General features: G+C 33.3%; 1 protein-coding gene across 16 annotated transcripts in view; it reads left to right on the top strand.

The window, feature by feature from the left end:
* Positions 1-24,020, top strand: part of PICALM (phosphatidylinositol binding clathrin assembly protein) — an 89,865-nt gene that overhangs the window by 6,386 nt on the left and 59,459 nt on the right. For all 16 annotated transcript variants that reach the window (XM_006926682.3, XM_006926679.3, XM_006926686.3 and 13 more), the window contains exon 2: positions 20,508-20,650. In XM_006926682.3, the coding sequence (XP_006926744.1) occupies positions 20,508-20,650 (143 nt within the window). The remainder of the gene's footprint in view (positions 1-20,507; positions 20,651-24,020) is intronic.

Below are 24,020 nucleotides of genomic sequence, written 5' to 3'. Positions count from 1 at the left end.
TCTTTGAGGTCCTCAGCTTTTAACATTGCAGAGGTTTTGAGACTAAAAAATGCAACTTTGAGGAAGAGTGCGTATTAGGGGAGAAAAGGATTCTTCAGAAAGGAACTAAATTTAAGAGGTCCTTTAAACTCTCAGAGTAATTTTAGATTTGATTTGGTGGGTAGCAGGTGGCCCAACTATTGGAGGACTTTGAGCAAGAGATGTGGCATAATCCTTTGATTATGTCATACATTAAGTAAATTGGAAGGAATGTGCTGTGTGACTTGGAAAGGGGACTGCTGGAGGCAAAAAGACTAACAGTAATATCTAATTTTTTTTTCTAAAAGGCCTTAATAAAGTTTGTCATTATTTGGGACTTTTGATGCATTTTTCCTCACCTTTTTTTTTTTTACACCTAAGCTATTCCTTTCAGCCAAGGCATTAAGAGGTCTAGTTTTGTTTTAGATATTATATGGTGTTTTCCAAAGTATTACAGAAAAAGATTTTTTTATTGTTTTAATTGCTCAGTTTGAATACTATATTAAATGCATGTTTTAAGGATATGTTCTTTAAAGTAGAAATTCATTTTAAGAATTAAACAGGGGACCAGAAGTAGATGTGAAATGTTTGTCAGAGCTGCTTCCTTGTACAACTTCAGGAGTTGGTGATCACCTTGTAGTCTATGTGCAGCGTGCTCAAACTGTATGGCAGACTTGCTTTAAAGGTAAGGAGGGATAAAATACACTTCATAGGTAGTCAAAATGTAAAAAAAAAGAAATGACTTTTAGAATGAAGTCTTATAAGGTATGAAGCAAAGGTTGGAGTGATAGTAGTGATGGGCATGATAGCAGGAAGACTAAATCTAGACCATAAATTGATTCTAGGGGCTAGTGGAAATTGCTGAAAGTTCCCTCTGGTCACTGGAATTCCTGCAGTGATTTCTGAAATCAAGCTGATATTTAAGTCACCAGCTTACTACTTGAAACCACCCAAGAGGCTGTAATTTTACTCAAGGGATCTTCCAAGTAGTGATTGAGGAAGCTAGGAATGCTTTCCAAACTTCTTCCCTCACTAAAGATTGCAGGTATACCTTACAAGAGACTTCATAGGGTATATTCCGTTGCTATATTTTAATGTACATGGTTCTGCTGATTATATAGGTGGTCTCATATGTGACTATAAGCTCTGAGAACAAGGGTCATGGTGTGTATATGTTTAAAAACTTTGGGCTGGTAATAGAGTTAGTTATCTTGTGGATACTTAAGAAATACAAATATACTGTATTTTAAATACATCTAATATGCAAAAATCTTATTGTAATTCAAGTATATACCAAAGAGTAAATAGCAGGTGGTGTTCACACTGGAGAGAATTGGCAGATCTGTTTGATGTACTTGAAATGGTTGCAGAAATTTAATTCATGCATGATATCGAATGATTTGAAATATTAATCATTTAACGAAACCAAAGCTAATGTGGAAAAGGGGATTGTGAGGCAAAGTGATTATTTCTTTTGCAATTTTTAAATTGAGATGTAATTCACATAACACGGATTTTCCTATCCTGGACATTTCAGTAAATGAACTCATACAATATGTGGCTTTTTATGTCTGGCTTCTTTCACATAGCATAATATTTTTAAGTTTATCTATATTGTAGCATGTAACAATACTTCATTCTTTTTTTATAACCTAATATTCCTTTGTGTAGATACATCGTATTTTGTATATCCCTTCATCCGTTGATGAACATTTGGATTGTTTACTCCATCAAACCCTCTAAGAATGTTACTGCTGTGACTATCCATGTACAAGTGTTTGTGGGAACTGGGTTTTCGATTTTCTCGGGCATATACCTAGGAGAAGAATTGCTGGGTCAAATGGTTATTGTATGTTTAACTTTTTGAGGACTTACCAGACATTTCCACAGTGGCAGCACCATTTTACATTCCCAACAATGTATGAAGGTTCTAATTTCTCCATGTTTTTGCCAACACTTATTTTCAGATTTTTTAAACATTTAATTAAAATTTTTTTTTATTGTAGTCATCCCTGCAGGTGTTAAGTAATATCTTGTGTTTTTGGTTTGTCTTTCCTTAATGCCTAATGATGTCGAGCATCTTTTTATGTGGTTATTGACCATTTGTATCTCTCTGAAAAAAATGTCTATTCAGATTCTTTGCCCATTTTTAAATTTGGTTCTTTATATATTTGGAATGCTAGAACAGTTTTTTATGCATTTCAGATACTAGATCCTTATATGATTTGCATATTTTTCCCATCCCGTGGATTCTCTTTCCACTTATTTAATAGTGCCCTTTGATAAACAAAAGTTTTTAATTTTGAAGTTTGATTTTTCTATTTTTTTCTTTGTGTTTTGGTATGATATCTAAGTAACCATTAGCTAATGCACAGTTACACAGATTTACAGCTAAACTACTCTTAAGAGTTTTATAGTTTTTAGCTCTTTTAGGTTTGGTCAATTTTGAGTTAATTTTTGTATGTGGTGTAAGGAGGAGCCTAGGTGTGGTATAAGGAAAATTAAGGATATTTGAGTTTTTCCCCTTTTGAAGTTGACATGGAATACTACTCTACTACTTCTGTGTTCTGTGGAAATAGAGATTAGTGAATGAGAGAAAAAGTTTTCTTGTCACTCTACACTTTGCGTATAATTCATTGACTAGTTTATGGAAATATTTGAGTCAAACATTCTTTCAACTGGATGGACCACTTAATCTAATTCAAAGTACTTTTTTTATTTTTTAGGTTCTCAATATAGTTTTTTTAAATGTGTGGAAAGATAATAAATACACAGTTGCATGAATATCAAATAAGCAGTTATTTTTGTCCACATAGAATAGTGTGTATGTTTCCATAGTATCTTGTACTTTCTCATAATGATACTTTTCATATAATTCTTTATAGCTTTTATAATTGTTTATGGAGAGCCCTTGTGTGTTTTCTTAACTATGCTATATACAGCATTTAGCAAGTATGCAGTAAAGAGATGCCGTAAAGAGATGCCGAACAAAAGGAGGATGACGTTCCATGGGTGGTTTCTAATGTGTTATCAAACAATGTTATAGGATTTTTATACATAAAGAGGAAGATTGCTGTAGGACTAGTAGTCTTTGCTGTGAGCAGTGGTGGTTTAAATCTCTTTCGGTTTCCATGATTAACTGAATTTTTATTCTTTATTGGTTGAAAATGAGAGGGATTATGGAAGTTGGGCAATAAACTTCCAGAGTTTTATTTTGTGAAATTAGGGCAGTTTGACACATTAAATATTAATTATTTCAGTATTTGCCTATTATTGGTATATTTGACCTTAAACAAATGAGTTTAAGCTAGTTAGATCTTGGATTTTCTTCTGCTTTTCTTTCTTTTATGATTGTCATTTACTTGCGTGTGGTTGTTAAAAGTGAATTCCAGGGAGTCTTTGATTTTAGACTTTGTGTTATCTATGCTAGTCCATATCTGAAAGCGGAATGCTATATAAGGCTTTGCTTGCTAAATACTTATATGTTTTGTTAAAAGACATTGGCAAAACATTTAAAATGCAAATAATGATAGTCACAAATGAAGTATCTGATTGTAATAGTCTTATATTGAATAAGCTGGACAATGACTCTGATTGATTTCTTCCTAATACCTACCTTAGCCTTTTCTTTCTTGCTCTTGGGACTCTGGTGAATTGATATGAAAATCCAAATTAATTTTCTTTTGAAAATAACCTGTAGGTAACTTAATTCATTTGTGTAACTAAATACCCAATAGTTATCATCTTGTTTCACAATTTTCTTGGAGAAGGCCTGAATGGAAAAACAGTTATAAAGCAAATAAATTTTTATTTCTTGTTATTTTCATGAAATTCTCTAGGAAGCAGTATTAAAATATTTTGCTTGATCTGTGAGCAAGAATATGAGGGGAAAGTTCTGAGATTGAGTTTCATCCTACACTGAGTAGTACTGGCAAAAATTCTGATTAGAAACAGTAAGTGGGGTGCTAAGAGAGTGATCAAGGTCTAGAAAAGAATGTAAAGATGAATGACACTTGATCTTTACCCTAAAAGGAACATGAGATCTAATAGTGAAAATGTTTAAACAAATAATTGTGATATGTTGAGATAAATGTATAAGACTCTTTACATAAAGTATCAACGTAAGGGCTGGAGTAATTAATTTTGAAGTAAATTAGTGACGGCTTCATAGAGGAGGTAACAGGAATTTTAAAGATGAATAGTAATTTGCCAGATGGACAAAAGTGTTCCTCTTAAACAAATTAGCAAAGTGTTAATAGGAATAAAAGGTGATGAGGCTGGAGAGGGAGCCCTTAAATGTCTTGTGGCAGTAGGAGTTATTCTTGATTGATTCTGGTCTCTTCACTTTTTTCCTAAATCTTCATTTTAAAATCCCCTTTAATCCCATTTATTAGCTTCTATCCCAGCTTTAGATGCCACTGTTATGGAACTGAGAAAGTACTCTTTCCTTTTTCCAGGTAATTTGTGGTAGGGTTATTGAAAGGGACGGAAAGGAAGTAATTGCAAGTCTTGTTGCCATTTGTGCAGGGGGTTAGGTAAGCTTTGGCACCTGAAATTGGACCTCTGAATATTGTTATATATGGTGATTTGGATTGCTAAGTAAATAAAATCAGGTACACTGTTCTCATGGCTTTTATGAGCTTGTCTGGAAAGCGAACTTTTTTGAGTTCCAAATTTACGAATGATCTTAAAGACAAACTATCTTATCTGGTGATGGTCAGTATGACTGGAAAAAGTTTGATAAAGCAATTAAAGTCAATAGGATTCTTGGATATGTTTGATTAATGAGATCTAGCTATTGACACCTATTTATCTGCAAACTATGTTAATTATCAGTCATTCTTAGCTATTTAAAGCTGGATCTCCACAGAAGATATTAGTCTTGAGGAAATTAATATACTCATTAGCAATTACTTGTTAAGAGTCTGTCATATAACCAAGTGACTGAGTTGAGAATATTAAGAATTCTAAATGCGAGATCTCTGGTCATGGCCTTAGTGTAGTATGGAAGATGACATATACAGATAACTGTATTACCTGGCAAATGTGAGATAAGTTCACTGAAAATCATAGGAGAGAGAAATACTGTTTCGATTAGGGGGAGAACTGGGCCTTAAATGATAAGCATTGAGGAGCATTAGGCATTTCAGGTAGCGGAAAGAGCATGAACAAACATTTGCAGGTAGGAAGCCTGGAACTGTGGGAAATAAAGGAATCTGTTTAACTGTAGAGGGTAAATAGGGTGCTTTGGAGCTGGGAGAAGGACAGGTTGGGTGTAAGGAGAAGTACAGTTGGAGCAGTTGTCTGAGGCTAGATTGTAAAGAGAGTATGGATTTTAATCATCTGACTTTAAGATATCTCTTTTCCAGGTTGCTTTTAGCTACTGTTGAAGTTGGACCATAATTAGAGCTGATTTTCAAAATTGTATTATATGTTTATTTTCTGCTGCCAGTGTTAAAATAGAGAAGGCAAGGAGTTTTGTTGATCTTGAAGCTGAGACTAGACTTTGCTGCTTCAAGCTTTTTATATTAACTTGATTATTTTAGACTGCATTAATAGTGGCAGTATCTGAGGTTTGGGGATTTCTGAGTTTCAATTACACAGGGTTCATTGAAAGTCTTCTAAAAAGAAATAATATATACCTCATTTTGATCTAAAGATAGATTTTATAAACATTAAAGGAAACTTTTCAATCTTTGGTGTTACATAAAATCAGTTTAGTTAGGACATAACCTGCATAGTGGGAATAATAGCTAAGATTTAAGGAATCCTTTCTGTCTTGAGCAGTTGACATGCATAACACAATTAATCCTTATAAAAACCTATTGAATAAGTAGTCTTATTAGCTCTTTTGTACAATTACATAAATTGAGACACTACTAGTAAAAGGAAATAGAGACTAAATTTAACATTTAAACGTCATTGAAGAACCTTGAGGGGAAGTCATGCAATTCGGAGAATCTCTTAGCTTGTAGAGAACTTTTAGGGAATGGGATATAGTTAGGAGAAAGCATTTCTTTGAGAACTATAACTTCTATAAATACGTAAGATTACATTTGGAAAGAGCAACTTCCTGTGTTTTTTAGAGTAGATTTTTAATATACTTTCAGAGGAATAAGCCCTCAGCTGGACTATGGGGTGCTGGCCCCAGCTCCATATGAGCTCAGGAAAATGCCTCCTCTCTGCTATTTTATAATGCTATATTTGTGCCTCTTAAACTTATTTGTTCTTGGCTTGGTGCTTTGGAAACTGAGATTAGAGACAGCTTCTCTATGAGCTTTTGCTTCATTCTTCATTAGAGTGTCCCATCTACCAGTGTGTCATCATTACTTGAAAAACAGTGACATATTACTGTCATTGGAGTAAGAGGAAGCATTTTTTTTATGATTTTGTTTTAGGAGGAAATGGCTAACAAAAGTGTGAGTTTTCTTCTACATTAAAAATGTGTGAATAATACAAAATATAAAAATACTTGGTAATAAAAGACTTCCTACTAGCCTTTCCAACCATGTCTCAGATGCTTGCTTTTCTGAATTTTTTACTTTAGTCAGCCAGGTTGACCAGAGGATGTTTATCTTCCTTTCACATTTGTCCCTTTTGGGCATGTATGCTTGTGTTAGATGCCCTTGTTTGGTGAAGGAAGATGGGATCCTTCTCTCCACCCCTCCCCACCAAACCCCACTCCCCCATTGGCCAAATGAACCATACCTGGCAAGCTGTGAGTAGCATTTGTAATTAAATTACCCCCCTATCCCTCTACATTGGCATTCTATTTTTTCCCTGCTGGTCTCATAACATCTTGTGCATGTTTAGCTCTCCTAAAAATAGGGACTCTGCTTTATTCATCTTGTATCTCCAGTACCCAGAATATAATGCTTGGTGCATAATAGTATCTTAGTAAATGTTTAATAAATCTTTGATGAAGATAATAGACTTAATGAACTATTTTGTCAATAGTCTTTTATTGTTTTATTTTTTAAGCGTGAAGTTCTTGTATAGAATTAATCTTTATATTGAGAGTACTCAGATATGATCTTGGTCTTTAGTCAGTTCACTTGAAAAGTTCATGGTGTTCGTGTCAGAAATATGAATATGATACCTGAAAAAGAATGATGGTGGTGGTCCCTTATCTATTGCCATAGACTAAATGATCTGCATTGGCTAATTGTCTTGCATTTGTTGATTTTTAATCATAATGGGAGATCAGTTGAGGTTATATAATAGAACATTGCTAATCCATCATGTGCTCATATGCGCAGTAAGTACATCATCGTAAAATTATTTGGTTGTGATGAATTTGAATTATTGCCTCAAACCTCATTTTATTCCTTAATTTCATAGAACCATAGAAATCTTAAGTATTGTTTCAAGGATTCTTAATTTGTGTGATTGTTGTAAGGACTATATTTCTTGAAGTATATGTATACAGTGGATATATAGTGTGGATGAAGTTAATAAGTAGATACTTATTAAAGCTAGAATTCTGTAATAGGCCAAGGCTGCATCAGTTTTTCTATCACTGCTTACTCATTTTTGGCCTGCAACTGTTGTATACCCATTAAGAGAAGAGCAGAAAAAAGATTTGCTTTTACTTGCAGTACATTTAGCTAGTTTTGAATCGACTTGTTAAATACAGTATGAGATATCTTTCTCTTTGGCCATCTTTTGATCTTTTGTGACTTGAAATTAAATAAGCAACTTATTGGTATAGTTTAGAATAATCTTTAGTTGTATTCAATATGTAATTTTACCTCGGAATATTATTTTAATAGTTGGTACCTTTAGTAACTGCTAAGTTTGTCTCTCTTATAGACAGCATCTTTGGAAAGGGATGGGCAAGATTTTGGGAGGATGCAGCATTTATATTAGGTGAGCAGAAAACAAAACTGTATTCATAATTGCAGTTACTAGCCTTCAGGTGAGCTGTGATGGGAAAATCGGTCTAGTTTTGATTGATAAGACCAATGTGAAGATTTGTTGGTAAATAAAAAATTCAGTGGATTGCTCTGCAATGAATTTGTTTTTAAAAACTGCATATCTAAGAGGGTTATAGGACAGCTGCATTTGATCTTTTGGTATGAAACTGGAGGAAAAAACTCTTTTGTTCTTTCCATAATCATTTTGTCGTCTGCTTTAAGATCTGGAAGATATAACCACGTTATCTTTATTCCCATTTGTACATTTACTTTTAGAAGGAAACCCTTCTGAAAGTTTAATGACTGAGAAGTTGAGGTTTGGCAGGTAGTATTTCCTCCTTTATTTTTCTTTTCTCAACATTAACTTTGTAACTTCACAGAAATATGTAATTGTTTATCAGTTACCAGGTTTGGAATTTGTATTGTTTTAATTCAGTATAAGATTTTAGATTCTTGAGATTATCATGCTAAGTGAAATAAGTCAGAAAAAGTTGAGAACCATATGATTTCACTTATATGTGGGATATAAAACTGAAAGCACCAAACAAACAACAAACAAAAACTCAGAGACAACAGTTTAATGGTTACTAGAAGGAAAGAGGGGATAGGGGAGGTAAATAAGGGTAAAGGGTATCAAATATATGGTGATGAAAGGAGATTTGATTTTGAGTGGTAAACATGCAATGCAATATACATATGATGTATTATAGAATTGTACACTTGAAACCTATATAATTTTATTAACCAATGTCACCCCAATCAATTTAATTTTAAATAAGATTTCAGACTTGGTAGAGTATAAATATTCATTTAGTTTTGTTCTTCATATTCTCACAAAATATTGTTTTGAATTGGTAACCTAGAGTGGACCAAAGCATTATTTTTAGGTGATTTCTATAGCACATCCCTGACATCGCATAACACAGCTGAATGGTAGTAAAGAACAACCACAGGTACTGCCTTAAAATTTATAGAGCTGCAGCAGGCAGCTGAGTTAGAAAGCTATTTATAAAGTTGCTCAGGAGGCTGAGACACTCCTTGACTAACTGCAGGGAGAAAGCTATTTCTATCAGGAGATGGAAACCTTTTATTAACTAATGTCACCCCAATAAATTAAAAAAAATTGAAAGCTAAAAAAAACCAAGAGAAAAGCATGGAAGTGGTGATAGGAAAGCCTAGAGTAGAACTTTTGTGATGATGAAATTAGCATCATCATCATCATTAGTTTGAAGCAGAGATTGGAAATGAATAACACTTAGGATTGACTATCAAATTAGTGAGTCAGATAAGAGGTTAGGGAGACATGAACTTTAAAAGAAAAGAACAAGAACCAGACTCCCCCCTCCACCCCCCCATCCCGGCTATTCTAGGAGGTATCCGATACAGCAGTAAAAAGCAAAAGCTAGTTAATGTTCTCTATTGGTCAAGTTTCAAGAGGTATCATACTTGAACAGTAGTAGTATTCAAAGTAGTAGCATTTTAGTTGAGTAAGAAGGCTTATTTGGAGAGCCTTTCTCACCATAGTAAAAAGGAAATTTGGTGAAAGGTTGGCCTTGTGGAATGAAGGGAGATAGGTGGTTAAACTTTTTCCTTGCTACTTGTCTAGACCATTTAAGATTTATATTACATTTTCATAAACGAGAAAGGTAAATGCTCTCAGAAATTTGAGGGACTCTTTAGATACCTACGAACAGAGAGAATATGGATTTTGAATATATATGTCATAGTATCTGTCTACCTAAATATAGATACTTGAATGAAAGAATCAACTTTTTTTTAGTCTTTTATTATTAGTGTTATTTTAATTAGTACAGGGAAACATATCTACTAAATAAAAAAAACACTGTAAATGTTATATACTATATGTGTTGTGTTAATTCATGGTTTCTGAATTCTCTAGCAGCAGGGGCCTGTTTATCAAAATGCCTAGTACTGAGAAATAACTTAAAGCCTATATATAGGGGAAATAAATCCGTAATTAACTGTGCAATGTGCAAAATAAGTTGTGATCATGTCAACTTAATAGAAGAGAGAATTTTCAAAATACTCAAAGTTCAAAATATTCAGTGTTCTTAACTTTTTTCTGTAATATACTTAGGTTCATAGCTTTTAAACACAGAGTGAATCAAATAATAACTTTATTTTGGAATTTAAATAAAATATACCAAATTTCCTATACTTGGGCATAATTTTGAAAGAGTTTTTTTCTTTTTTCTTTTTTTCAGATCAACATTTTTTGATAGCCAAAGCATAGATTTTTAGATTCAAGCTGATAGTTTTTTTTCCTTTTAGTTAACATTACTGAGGCATAATTTACATGGAATTTTAAAAAATAAATTGTTTTTCAATTGTCATACAATATCTGTATAGGATACATGGAATTTTTAAGTTTAAAAAAGTCTTCACTTTAATTTTGGCAGCTCAATAAAGCAGTTTTTAAAAAAATCTCAAGATATTATTCCTTTAAGAAAGGCATTTGTCAGGATGAAATTATCAGGTTTTTTTAATGCTAAGAAACAGGTAAACATAGGTCATATGGAATTCTATAAGAACAGTTGTATAGTTACAAATATGTGAGGATGTAGATTTTTGTTGTTGAAATACTCATAGTGAATATTCCTATTTGTAGAAACTTAAAGGCTTAAATTTAAACTAGGGAAAGTGCTTTGGCTTTATTTTATGGTGATTTATTAATAGCGTAATAATAATTGCTCACATTTTTCTATTTATAGAGCATTATTTCAAAACTTAAAGCCATGTAGATAGGTTATTATATGGTGCTTATTGGTTTTGGCTATATCTGTCATTACTATTTATAGCAGTTTGAAAAAAATATTTTTTAGAAATGGCTTTCACATGTTACCCAGTGGCTTAGTGGGATTGCTTGATGCCTGTTTGCCACAGGTGTAGCAATTAATGAACTGTTGTAAGTGGCTGATGTAATTTGGACTCACTTAAGGTGAACAGATTGCTTTAATTGTAAAGTATATGAATGTATAAATGAGATTCCTATTGTCTCTACTTATATCTACATAAAACTGGAGACTTTTCAGAATTACTAAGATTCTTGTTCAACATGACTTTGATTTGGCAAGAGTGAAGCAGACCTGTGTAATGTATAATGAATGGGATGCCTCTATACTTCCCCACTATGTGGAAGATGGTAGTTGATCATGCTGGTTGGTTTCATAGGCCTCCAGGCCACTGATGACACACGACTATTGTTACTGTAATTTTCAAAAGTCTTCTTTATCTTAGACTCCTGATTATCATGTATAAATTGCAACCTCCCCCAAACACATGTCCCATCTTTCTTAAGTGCTAAGAAATCCTTAGCACTTAACACCATCTGACATGTATTTGTTCATTTGTTTACAGAATGTCTCTCCTCATTAGTATATAAGCTTCATGATGGCAGAAACTTTGTTCAATATTGTATTTTCTTACTCCTAAGACTATTTGGCATAATAGAGTTTGCAGTGAATATTGCTGGCTAAAAAGGATTTCTCTTTGTTCTTATGGAGGTTTGCAAAGATGTGGGAAGATGGAGCATAAAGACTCTGTTCTGATTGCCTAGGGACATGAAACTTATGTTTTGTGGATGAGGTAGACTCTGGCAGAGAGGCTAACTACAATCCATTTTTCTCTGTGAGTAGGCAGAATTTAAGAGAAACCATGAAAGTTCTTTTGGACTGCTACTTGTTAGACTTGGGTCTGGCTGTTGCAGAATAACTTAACCTAGCTATGAGGAGTACTTTTTGCCTGTTACTTTTTTTCTCCCCTGAATCTTATGAGTAGAGAAATGGGCTTTTGTTTCACTTGTAAATCTACAAATATTTATACCATCAACACATGTACCAGGCACCATGTCACACATTGTGGAAGATGTAAGAAAACAGAAGATGCCTGGATTTATTTTAACAAGATAAAGAATGAGCCTTGATTGCTTAAAATAAAAATGGGACAATCAGGTGATAGTTGAGATTATGTTCCTGTTTTTTAACCGTGAGATATTTTTGGACATAGAGGTGAAAATTTCTAATACTTCCAACTCCACTGAAGACCTTAGATTGATTTTCAGAGAAGAAATTTGAGCATTATTTGCATAGATGTTTCATTGAAGTTAGGAGAGTAGATGATTTTGTAAGGGTGAGGAAAATTTGTTTTTTTAGGAGGCTGGGGAGAATCAGAATACAGTGTTCATAGAAAGAAAAATGCAAATCCACAAGGAGTAGATGTTGGTAATGTATTAATTCCTTAGCTAGATGTAGACTTTATTAGGTCACTTAAAACTAGGGTGACATATAATTTCTTCCAAACTGGGTCACTTTTGAGAGTGAAAGGATATACTATCTGAATGGGACACTGGGACAACAGGTGTAAACCTGGACTGTTCCAAGAAAACCAGGACACTTGGTCACTCCCTACTAGTAACATACTTTTCTCCAGACTTAGTCACAGTTCCTTGAACGTCTCCAGATATTTTTTTCCTTTAGAGTACTCTGATCTGTACTCGCAGAGCCTCTCATGCTTGGGTACTTGTTTCCTGCTTTTATTGGAATGAATTCTTTCCATTTTTTATGCTCTCCTGGGACTGTTCTGATTTACAGCATGTGGAGGTGAGTATAGTACTCATAATGTATTGTTAGTGTTTTTAGGAAATCATGTTTTGTGTGCTTCTGATCTAGTATTAGATTGGTTTTGAGAATCCTGATTATAGCTCCTTAACCGAGTTGATGAACTATTAGAAGTTCTTAGAATGTAATACAAAAAAAGAAAATTTGTAATTTATTCTTAAATTACTTGATATTTAATATGTTTTCTTTCCTACAGGTGGGATTGTAATTCTAAACTTAAGATCTTCAAAGAAGGGAAGAACACCTTGTGTTTATACAACTGAACATATTATTTTTTAACGTTGGAGAACTATAATGCTTTCATTTTGTTTTCCTATTCAGATTAAATAAATATTTTAATTCTTATATTTTGTGATGAGTTTTTATTTTATTAAGTAATTTTTTATTATGATCTTGTATTTTCTGATATATTAAAAACAAATAATAGTTACATTTAAGGTAGTGCTTACCAAAATATGGTTCTCACTTCCGATATCCTTGTTTGGAATCTGAGGTGAGAGTAGAGTGTCTAGATTTGGAAATCACCACTTTGGAATACTAGAGTAGAATTCTAAACAATCTCAAAATTAAGAATTTTTTTAATAGATAAGCCTGAGCCCACTTATGTTTTTGCCAGAGTCCTGTTGTTGTTTCTCTGTATCATCTTCCATCTAGTGGTAGGAATGCAGAATATACCAGAACTCCAAGGAAAAGCTTAAGTTTTCAGACTTTTAATTTAAAAATGCTTACATAGTAGACTAAAACCTAGACTAAAACCTTTTGCTAATGGAGTGGGGAGAACGACCCTTTCACTTGAAAACTAAATCAATGGCAATGAATTACTTGGGAGTAATACATTTCTCGAGCATTTTCATGATTTAAACTCTCTTTATAGGATTTTATATATTTATAACAGATTTGTGGGTGAACAGGCAAATGCATAAATGATAGATAATTTTAAGGAATGGTCGGGCTGATTGGAAAGGATGCTTTGTGTGTGATTAAAATTTTAGGGCAATTATGTAATGATTCTATTAACTAAAACAATTTATTTTGCACCTTGAAAATTAAAGTATGAGCAATTTATCAAACTTGGCTTGTTTTTAGCAATGACTTAAAAGGCTAATTTTAGCCAGACATTAATGTAGAATACCTTAGAGTTGGCTTAGGTACCTAGCTCCATCTGAATTCTTTATTTTAGGTATTCCCTCTTTAGTTCTACTTTTTTTCTCTGCTATGGATATGAAGGAGGTCTGTCCTTTCTCTTTTGTTCCTTTTTAAAGTGTTCTGAGGACACGCAGCATTTGACAGATGTATGGTATATCCCCAGAAATGCTTCCTAAGTCTGTGTTATGCTTTTTATTCTTTTTTTTTTTAAATTGATATCTTTAGGTGGCTTCCATAAGCACCTGAAATTAGCACTGATAGAGGTCTTTTCAGATTAATATATCTTCTTTAAAAAAAACTTTATTTAAAACAAACAGAGCCAGATAATGAGACAACTGTGAAGACTTACTGCAACTTTTCTGTTGAATAGTTTTTAAGGAGTAAAAAAGCCTCCTTTTACATGGTGATTTTTTTAAAAAATCAGTTGCAAGAAAAACTTATTGCTCAAAAACCAGGTTAATATAACATGTACAATTACCAAATTGTAGCTATCTTTATATTTCTTTGTTTTCACATGTATGAAATTTTAGTCCATTCATTTTGTAGAGAACACGGTGACAGAAATAGCATATCAGGTTGTGCTAGCAAATTGATTTTTCCTACAGCTGCAACTTGTTTTTTAGTAATATGGGACTTTGCCTCCCTTTTTTTGTGTGTGAGTTCTGGAGGTTCGTCATTACTTATCATGGTGAGAACTTGAAATTCTGTTAAAAATATTGGCCTACCTCTGCGACAGTGGCTGCAAAATTTCAATCTGTCATACCATGCAGCTCTTGTGCTTCTAACACCTTTTCCTCACATCCATGAGGAAATAAAGGAACATGTTGTGGCTCTCCGTTTGGCCATTGATCATCATATGCTCCAAAGGGTGTAGAATGAATTACAATACATGATTGGTGTTTGTTGTGTGACCTGAGAGGTGCTTACTGAGATTTGTAAAGTTAGGGGAAAAGATAGTGACATAATTCCTTTACATATTGGTTTTGACTACTTGTTTATGTATAATTTAGTTTTGAATATTCTAAGTGTTCCTTTTGCATCACCCTGTATTTGAGTAAATACAGTATAAATCAGAAAATATATGCAGTTTTTTAATGGAATTTTTATTGTTTTTTTTTTTATATATGGTTTTCATTTAATATACTGCAGACATTTTCCCATTGCCTTTTTTTTTTTCTCCATGTGTTTGTTGGCCTGATAGTATTTCATTGTCAGACTGCTGTCATTTAATAAACTATCCCACCATTACTGGACATGTCCACTTACATTGTGACTTAGGTCCCTTAGCTTTATAGTACTTTTACCACAGCCATTTGGATATCTTTGTCTTTTTAATACTCTGAATGCTTCCTTCTCTCTTTTTGAATTAACTCAGTTCTGAGCATTCTATACTCTGTGAATCTTTCACCAGTTTTTATCTTAATATCCAATGAAAATGTTGGTTAGATTTATTTCTTAGGAATAAATTAGTCTGTGAAGACCATATTTTTTGTAGTTAATGCTAATGGAAAGTATGTTAAAGTGTAACATTGTCTTTCTCATGGAGGACCCCACAAACTTTAAAGATAAAATTGTAACAGTTACATCTTAATTTGGACCATACTTTGTGATCCTTCTACACTTAGAAAAAAAATTGAATGGAGTGAGATATATGAGTTATTCTAGTTCCCTGACATTTGACCCTTCTGACAAGGGCAGATATGCCTGCGCATGTGTAATTTCTTTTGCCTTAAGTCTGATTTCAACTAGCATGTTTTCTAAATACTTTAAAATTTTTGTTAATGAAAATAATATTGCTGATCCTTTATATCAAAAGTTCAGAAATGATTTTCTTATTCTCTAGTTACTTTTTCTTGGTAAATACTTGTTCCTTTCATTTGTACTCCTACCCAGGAAAAATTTCAAAGATCTGATCAGTGAAGCAACATTTAATAAACCACTTAAATTGCCTTCCAAAGTGAATGTATCTCTAATTTTCTAGATGACTGAAGAAATCAGTCTTATGTTACCAAAATTGATTCTGAAGTCAGTTGCAAAGAGTATCATTTAAAGTGACTCCTTTGAAAGAGACAGTAGTAATTTGGCTAAATTATTATGATACTTCAAAAAAAAAAAAAAAAACCTTATTTTTAGCAACCTTATTTATTAGAAAATTTTACTTGGGTATTAGAATAGTTTTGATACAGCCTGGGGAGTGCCTATTTGGATGGGAACTTGAGACCTCTACATTTTTGCTAGTGGTACATGCCACTGGCTGGGTTGCCTGATTTTCTGTGGAATTAAACCCTAAGTACCCTAAGTTTCTAAGATTGGTGAACTCTGTCTGGGGAGCTCTATATAGATGAGCTTTGGGGCCGCACGAAGAGTTTGGCTGTAAGATTAAGGAAATGGTCCGGTAACTGGTTACTTCTAAATTTTCTGTACTTTGCTGAACATTTTTCTCTGAATATAAAAATGCTGTTTTACATTTTGCTACTATTCATACTGTTTTTGTTTTAAGTTAGGAATTTAGGATTTCCATGAAAAGAAAATTAGAACTTGCATTACATTGGTTAGTTGGGTGTTCAGTTTATATATATGTTTCCAGTCACCCTTGTCTTTTGCAAAAATCTTATTCTATTAATCTGTCACTTAGTAGTGAGCACCTTTGACTTTATCTGTGGGGCAAGTTCCTTAACCTGTGTTAATACAGTTAACATTTACTTTATCAACCCTAAACATTGTTTGTTGGCTTGGCATATAAAAAATAAAATTGATAGCATTTTGTATAGTAGCAGTTGGTTCCTCTTACCATCTGGAACAATGCTCTTCATTTCCATGGTAGGCCTATTTTCTTCCTGCCCTTAAATACTGAAAATCCTCATGAATTCTCACCTATACCTAAAGCAAAGAGCCTACATGCCATGTAGTAGCTTATTTTTTTTTTTTTTGAGACATTCAGAAATTGTTAATAATGGAACTTTTAAGGAGGTTTTTTATTCTTAAGGTAAATAACTAAAAAATATGTGTTTCTACCTTGGAACCCTTTTGATTGGTAAGAGAAATGTAATACCAAGTTTGTACTTTTTAAGAAATGAAGTCTCCTGGATTGTGAATGGAAAAAGCAGTAGCTATCAAGATTGACTTTTGTTTGGAACTATTCACTTTTGGTTAGTCAAAGGTGAGGAAAACATTTCCTTCCTGTGTTGTTGGAGCTCGGACTTGGAAGCTTTTTCAAGTTACTGCTATAGAAGAAACATTGTGTGGAGAACAAATTACTGCATGGAGAAAATGACTGGTTGAGTTAAAATTCTATGGAGAAGTATGTTCTGTAGAGTTTGTGTAAGGATTCAGTATTTTTTTCTTCCAGTAATATTCATATAACTGGTTTCGTATTTGGTCTACTCTGGATTCATAATCTGAGCATGAACTCTTATTTTTCCTGTTAAGTCTGAAGTGTTATATTTTAGCTTCTGGAATTATTCTTCAGTTTTTATGTAGTCATTTCTAAAGCATTCTAGAGTTTTCATAAATATGAAAATAAAAATATTCGTTAGGTCTCCTTTAACTTGAAATTTGAAAATTTTCACATGTAATGGGCTCAGGTTTGTTTTTCAACCTTTTGGGAAGAGCAGGTTGTGCAGATAGTTTTAGATTGTTGATTTAGTCTATGTAAAAATTACTATTTTGGATGCTTTTTAAAAAAGTCATGTTAGGACTGTATGCACACTGAAATGAATGTATTCAAAAAGTAAGAGTGACCACTATATGGGAGGCACCAGTCTAGGCCTTTGGGGATACAGCAGAAAACAACAGAGACCCGCCCGCATAGAACTTATATTTTAATTGGGAGAGAAAAGACTTTAAACAAAATGCGTTAGGTGATAAATGCTTTGGAGGGAAATAAAATAAGGCCAGTAAGAGGGTATAGTAAGGGTTTGGAGATAGAAGAGTGCCCTAAGTCATTGATATTTTTTATAAAAATTCAGAGATGTTCATCTGATAAGATGATAGTTAAGCAAAGATTTATAGGAATAAAGCGAAGGAGCAAGAAATATAGATATCAGGGAGAAGAGTATTCTAGTCAGAAAGAACAGCAAGTGCTGCGCATTTGAGGTAAGAGTACTTGGATAATGGGAGGCATTTCAAAGGAGACATCAGTGTAACAAGCAAAGGGATGTAGGGGGAGAGCTTATCACAAAGAAAATATTGCATAGATTTTATATATTCTAATATATAAATTACTTGAAAATGAAATCTATACCTTTGTCTTCAGTTAAAATTAGACTTTATCTGACTAATCAAGCCATTTACTTAACCTCCATGATGAATAGTATGGAAAATGCTAACAAAAATGTTTGCAGGCTCCTTTTAAGGTCTCCTGATCTAGTAGAAAAGAATGATTTGGAAGTAAATAATTATAGTCTAAAATAATTCTGTAATGTAGAATTATGTGCTAGCTTAGTAACTGTGTGGAGGGTACCTTCTGTGAAGGGAAAGACTTCATTCATTGTGAAGAATGAGCAAGAATGGAAATATTCTGGTGTAAAACAGCATGGTAGTGATTTTGTGTTAAAAACTAAAATTCAAGAAGGAGGACGTTATCAAGGACAAAATATATGCCATCCTTTAGCAGAGGGGACGTGATTGAACTTAGGCGATGATTGTTGTGTTGCAGATCATTCTGTGGCTAGTTTAGAGAATGTTTAGGGGTATTGGGTGGTTGAGACCCCAAATCAGGTGTCCTTAAAAAACGAAGAGGTCAGTCATTCCAACATTTTTCAGTGGGGACACTTTGGGATGGGGCAGTTGTTTAATTGTGGAGTGATGACTGCTTTGCAGGGCAGTTACTCTCCCTCATCCTTGATATTAAATGCCGATAAAACCCCTCAGAGAGTGTCATAACCTCCCTTCCCAATTTTCGAATGTTCTCAGGCATGGTGGTACTCCTTAGTTAAGAAATAAATAGGGTCTGAACTCTGTCATTGACAGTGATAGTGGAATGGAGAGGAGAAAGTAGGATTATTGGAGGTTTGGGAGACTTGGTTACTGATTGGCTTTAGGGAGTGTATGTAAACACGCACAGAGGTAGGAGTACTTTTGGGGCAGTATTGTGACAAGAAATTTTGTGACAGGTTCAATTTTGAAAATTAAAATAAGATTCTGCGGAGTAAAATGAATATTGATGCCATTGTGAGGAAGTAACTAAGAATTAAATGGCTTATCAAGACAGTTTCTGGAAGGATACATAAATACATAAAAATAAATACAGAAAAAGCTGGGAATTTAACTTAAATTTGGAATTTGACCACTGTGCTTGAAGTTATATAGTATTCAAAATAAGCAAAAGATAGGCCTTGCCTCAGTGTATTTTTCAGAGACAGAGAAGGCTTAGCTTTGGGACAAGAAGAATATATTCAGTGCCATAGGACAGGTGTAAAATACCATTTAAGAAAATTCAGAGATGGCAGAGGTCAAACTCTACTTTTTACTATCAGAAGCTGACTACACACAGCAAGTTGAATGTACTATTTAATTTTTATTGCAAGTAGTCTGAATTATGAAAGCCTTGTGTCATTCTTCTGTCCATAGGCACTATTGTGCTTTGTTCTTTAAGCATTGTTGGCAAGGGTAACTACTTATCTAAAATATACGTTTGTTTATCAACTATTACTTTGTATAATAATTGGAACTATTAAACATTTTGAAAGATTATAAGCAGGTAAATGGTCATAGTTACATTAATGTTTCTTGGTAGCAATCAAGGCCAAATTAGGTCACTTGAATTCATATTTAATCATTATGAACTAAAGATTAAAACTGGACAAACTGCTAATGAGTCATGAATAACTTTAATATTTTTCCTTTTATGGTAGTTACAACTAAGATATTTGTACTTGTTTTATACGTATTTTGAAAATAAAACAACTCATTTCTTGATTTTCTTCTCTGTTCTCTAATTGGACTATATTTTGTATTTTCTTTGAATTTGCCAATAATAATCTCTTAAGCAGATTGGAGGTGAAACTTTGTGGTCTATTTAAGAGCTTTTTTTTTTAGTTTTGGTGCTAAAACAATTGTATATTAGACTATTTTATTGTAATTCTTTCCAGATTGAAATATAAAATCGGAACTTATATTCTTTTAACTTTTTCAGGGTGATATTGAATAGTTTCTGCATCATTTCTTATTTGGAAATTTATTACAGTAAGAAACCTGAAATTTATTGCAGTAAGAAACCTGTCCATTTTCAGTTTTGTTTTTCAATGTCAGCTAGTCGCTATCAACTGATATTCAAGATAACTCAGTAAGACTAAAGGGAGGAAAGAATGAGAATTATTTTAAATAAACAAACTGAGATCCCACTCTCTCAGATATCACATATCTATTATCTTCCTATTAGTGCAAACACAGCATTCCAGGAGAGATGTTAATAAAGGTAGTTTGACCTTCAGCTTGTTCATGCTTCCATAGGTATGATTTTTTTAAAAGTTTTTTAAAAGGTAGGGGTGGATAGTACGAGTTGTAATTCTGAAGGCTTAGAGTAAAAAAAATACTTGAGGATCAGTTACTCCTTGAGGGAGTTCGATTTACTTTCTGGTGTTATTGATCATTTATGTGATCCTAATCAACACCCTGTTTACTTCTCAGGTAGGTCATAGTAGTCTCAGGGGTTGTTATGAGAGATTTTAAACAACTTCTTCATACTACCTGTTGTTCCACTGTTAGATCTTTCGTCTATTAGTATACAAATCTGGGATTAAGAATGAATTAAAGCCAGAGAGTAATTTAATCTTTTTCTTTATTGCAGACTTAATTCAGTGCACAAATGAGATGAACGTGAACATCCCACAGTTGGCAGACAGTTTATTTGAAAGAACTACTAACAGTAGTTGGGTGGTGGTATTCAAATCTCTCATTACAACTCATCATTTGATGGTGTATGGAAATGAGGTAAGCAGAAATTTTGGTTAACAAGTGTATGTTTGACTGGTGTGTTAACTGATTATCCCAGCTTCTGCCCCTGAGACTTCAGGAATGGCATCAACAGTTGAGTCATATAGTTAAAAAGGACAAGGTGCCTTGGGAGAAATATAATTGTAGACTGTAGAATTTGAGTAAAGATAGCCTGTAAACCAGAAAACAGAAAGTGGGGTAGAGCACAGAAGGCTTCAATAATGGGATCGAGAAGCAAAGATTAATGCCTAGAGGTGGGTTCTGTAAGCAGCCCTGGGTTTTGCAGGTTTTGAATATGGACTGTATGTTTGTCTATATCCAGTTTTTACTATAGACCAACCAGAGTTCTTTCTGATCTCATATAGTTGTCTGTGGAAGCACTTTGCCTTATTCAAGGGTATAATGGCTACAGGGACTGACTAAAGAATGCCTTTCTTTAGTAGAGAGATGTATCTGAAGTCTTCTTTGCCCAAAAGGGGAACAAATAAGGTGCATAAGCTTCTGCAGTTTAATGTTTGGAGAGAAGCATCTTGTTTTCCATGATAGCCTAGCACCTCATTTCTGAATTTTTACCTTAAACAATTTTCTCTGTCCAGTATACTTGTAAATGATATTAAAAGGAACTTTTAAAATTATATTAAAAGAACATTGAAAGGAATTTGATAATTCTACACTGGTATGTGCCTTAGAAAAATGTAGCCCACTGGTTGCTGGGAGATAGCTCCCATAGAGATTAGGAAGGACTTTAGTCACTGCCATTAGTCTTTTGGGCATAATGACTTTCTGACATTCGTCTTTTACTTTACTCATTATTTTGGGCTTTTCAGTCATGAAACTCTTCTGTTACCTTTGACACATACCAACAGAGCATCATTAAAGTTCAGAATTAAAACAGGAATTTACTCACAACTTTATCATTGCATGCAACAAGATCTGTTTGCACATTTTGGTGTTCCCTTTTGGTCCTTGTCCATAAGTATTTTTTATAGCTATTATCGTAATTTCAGTAAAATATTTAGCTTCTTAATGAATCACACCATAAGCATCTCCATGTTTTATATTCTTTTTATTTATCATCTTTAGTTATTATATAACTGTTCATATATTCCATGACTTTTTAAACCATTCTCCATACTGAAAATTTAGTTTTCTAATTATTGTGTCACAGAACCACATCGAATGATTTTATTTGTAGTTTTCAAGTTTTAAAAATTATTTCTAGAAGCGTTACCTGAAATATAATTACTTAAGCAAAAGGCATGACCATATTTAGGACATATTTTATACAGTTGGTTGCTAATTCATTATAATCAGTATACAGAGCCAACAGAAATGTTTGGATATACTAGTTTCGATATAACTTGAAATATTTTGATCTTAATTAGGATAAGTATTTCTACTTTTATCAAAAATGTGTTTATTTCAGATCATGATCATTTATTCCAAAAAATATCAGGCTTATATGTATTTTTCACTTTTTTAAAAAAATGTATAGTTGACCCTTGAACAAAATGGGCTTGTACTTCGTGAGTCCGCTCATACGTGAATTTTTTTTTCAATAAATACTGTAAACATTTTCCTTATGATTTTTTTAAATAACATTGAGTTTTCTCTGTTTTACTTTAAGAATCAGTGTATGATACATATAACATACAAAATAGTGTTATGTGATTGTTTATGTTATTGGTAAGGCTTCCAGTCAATAGTAGGCTATTAGTATTTAAGTTTTGAGGTAGCCAAAAGTTATATGTGGACTTTTTACTGTGTGTGGGGCTGGCACCCCTAATCCCCATGTTGTTCACCTGTAGTTTATTTAAAAAGAAAAAGCCACAAATATAACTAACTACAGTGCCAGATGAAGAGGCAAAAATGGTGGCTTTCAGAGGCTGTAAATATGGTAATAATAATAGAAACAAAACCTGGATAAAGGCAAGGAAACAGGAAGTTTACTGCCATTCCTTGACAGGAGAAGAAAAATAGAATTTCATTGTAATTTTTAGATAAATTCGTGTTTGGTTTCCCTTAAGCAGCTTAAAACAAATCCAGTGCTCTGCTCATTCTGTTAGTTTATGTAACTCTCAGGTTTTTGCATTGACAGTTGTTACTATTCTCTGAGAAAGTATGCATAGGATTTCACTGTGTTGTGGTGATGGCAATACCATAGAATAGTGGTTCTCAAATGGAGCAGGGGAGGAAAGTGATCCCTCCATACACACTACACATACACACTCCAGGGGACATTTGTCACAACTTGAGAGAATGCTACTGGCACCTAGTAGGTAGAGGCCAGGGATGCTTCTAAACATGTTACAATGTACAGGACAGGCCCCCACACCAAAGAATTATCAAAACTAAGAAAATCAAAGTCTAATATTGTCTTTTTGAACAGATTGTTTTAGGATAAATAATGAAAGGTGAGTCTTTGATTTACAAATAGTTTTTAAAAATCCTGGTTTGTTAGTTTAGGGTGATTTCAGATCAACAAGATTTGGTCAGGGGAATGGTAGTGTACATCCTAATTGGTAGTAACCTTATGCATACTTGAAAAAAAAGTGCAATTGAAAGGGGTTTCCTTAGCTCTCTGTTTTAGAGGTTGTATGTAAAGGGAAGTAAAGATAGTGTTCTAAGGCAAGCACTTTGGAGAGTGTTTTGACAGTATTTTGAAAAGATAAACTTCTATATACATTTGACCCGACAATTCAATCTTAAATGTAGAGTATGAGAAACTCTTGTGTGTTTGAATATGGAGACAGAGTACAGATGTCAATTAAACATTGTTAATAATAGTGAAATTGGAAAGAACTTAAATATCCATAAAGAAGTTGATACACTATATTATAGTTCATTGAAATGCTAGAACACCATTTTAATTGAATGAACTAGATCTATATATATTAAATAATTCTTGGGAAAAAGTTGTTTAAAAGCACATTGGAAAAGAATAAGTACAGCATGACATTTCTGTAAATTTAAAATAGAAAAATTATATACCGTTTATAAATACTTAAATTAGTAGTAAAATTATAAAAACGTGGGAGCGATATAGACCTACTTCAGAAAGTGATTGCCTCTGAAGAGGGAGGGGGAGAGAGAGATTGAAGGTGTTGTGTCTTCAGTAAAGTGTATAATGTTTTGATTCTGTAAGATCTAAAGTAAACATGGTAATGTGTTTAATCTGGGCTGTGGGTAAGAGGATGTCTGTAATGTTCTTGTGTATGATTATAAGTATTTTTTTTAAAGTCAGATGCCACCCGAGTATGACTAGTATGACTAACATGTCCTAATATGCTGCAGTAAAGGCAGAATTACTGTGTTCAGTTTGAAAGTGCGTATTTCTTTTTATTTTGACTTTAATACTATAGCTGTG

Source organism: Pteropus alecto, unplaced genomic scaffold (assembly GCF_000325575.1).
Source record: "Pteropus alecto unplaced genomic scaffold, ASM32557v1 scaffold7, whole genome shotgun sequence".
Classification (NCBI taxonomy): domain Eukaryota; kingdom Metazoa; phylum Chordata; class Mammalia; order Chiroptera; family Pteropodidae; genus Pteropus; species Pteropus alecto.
Note: the sequence above shows the minus strand (reverse complement) of the source record. Positions and strands in the feature narration are given on the sequence as shown.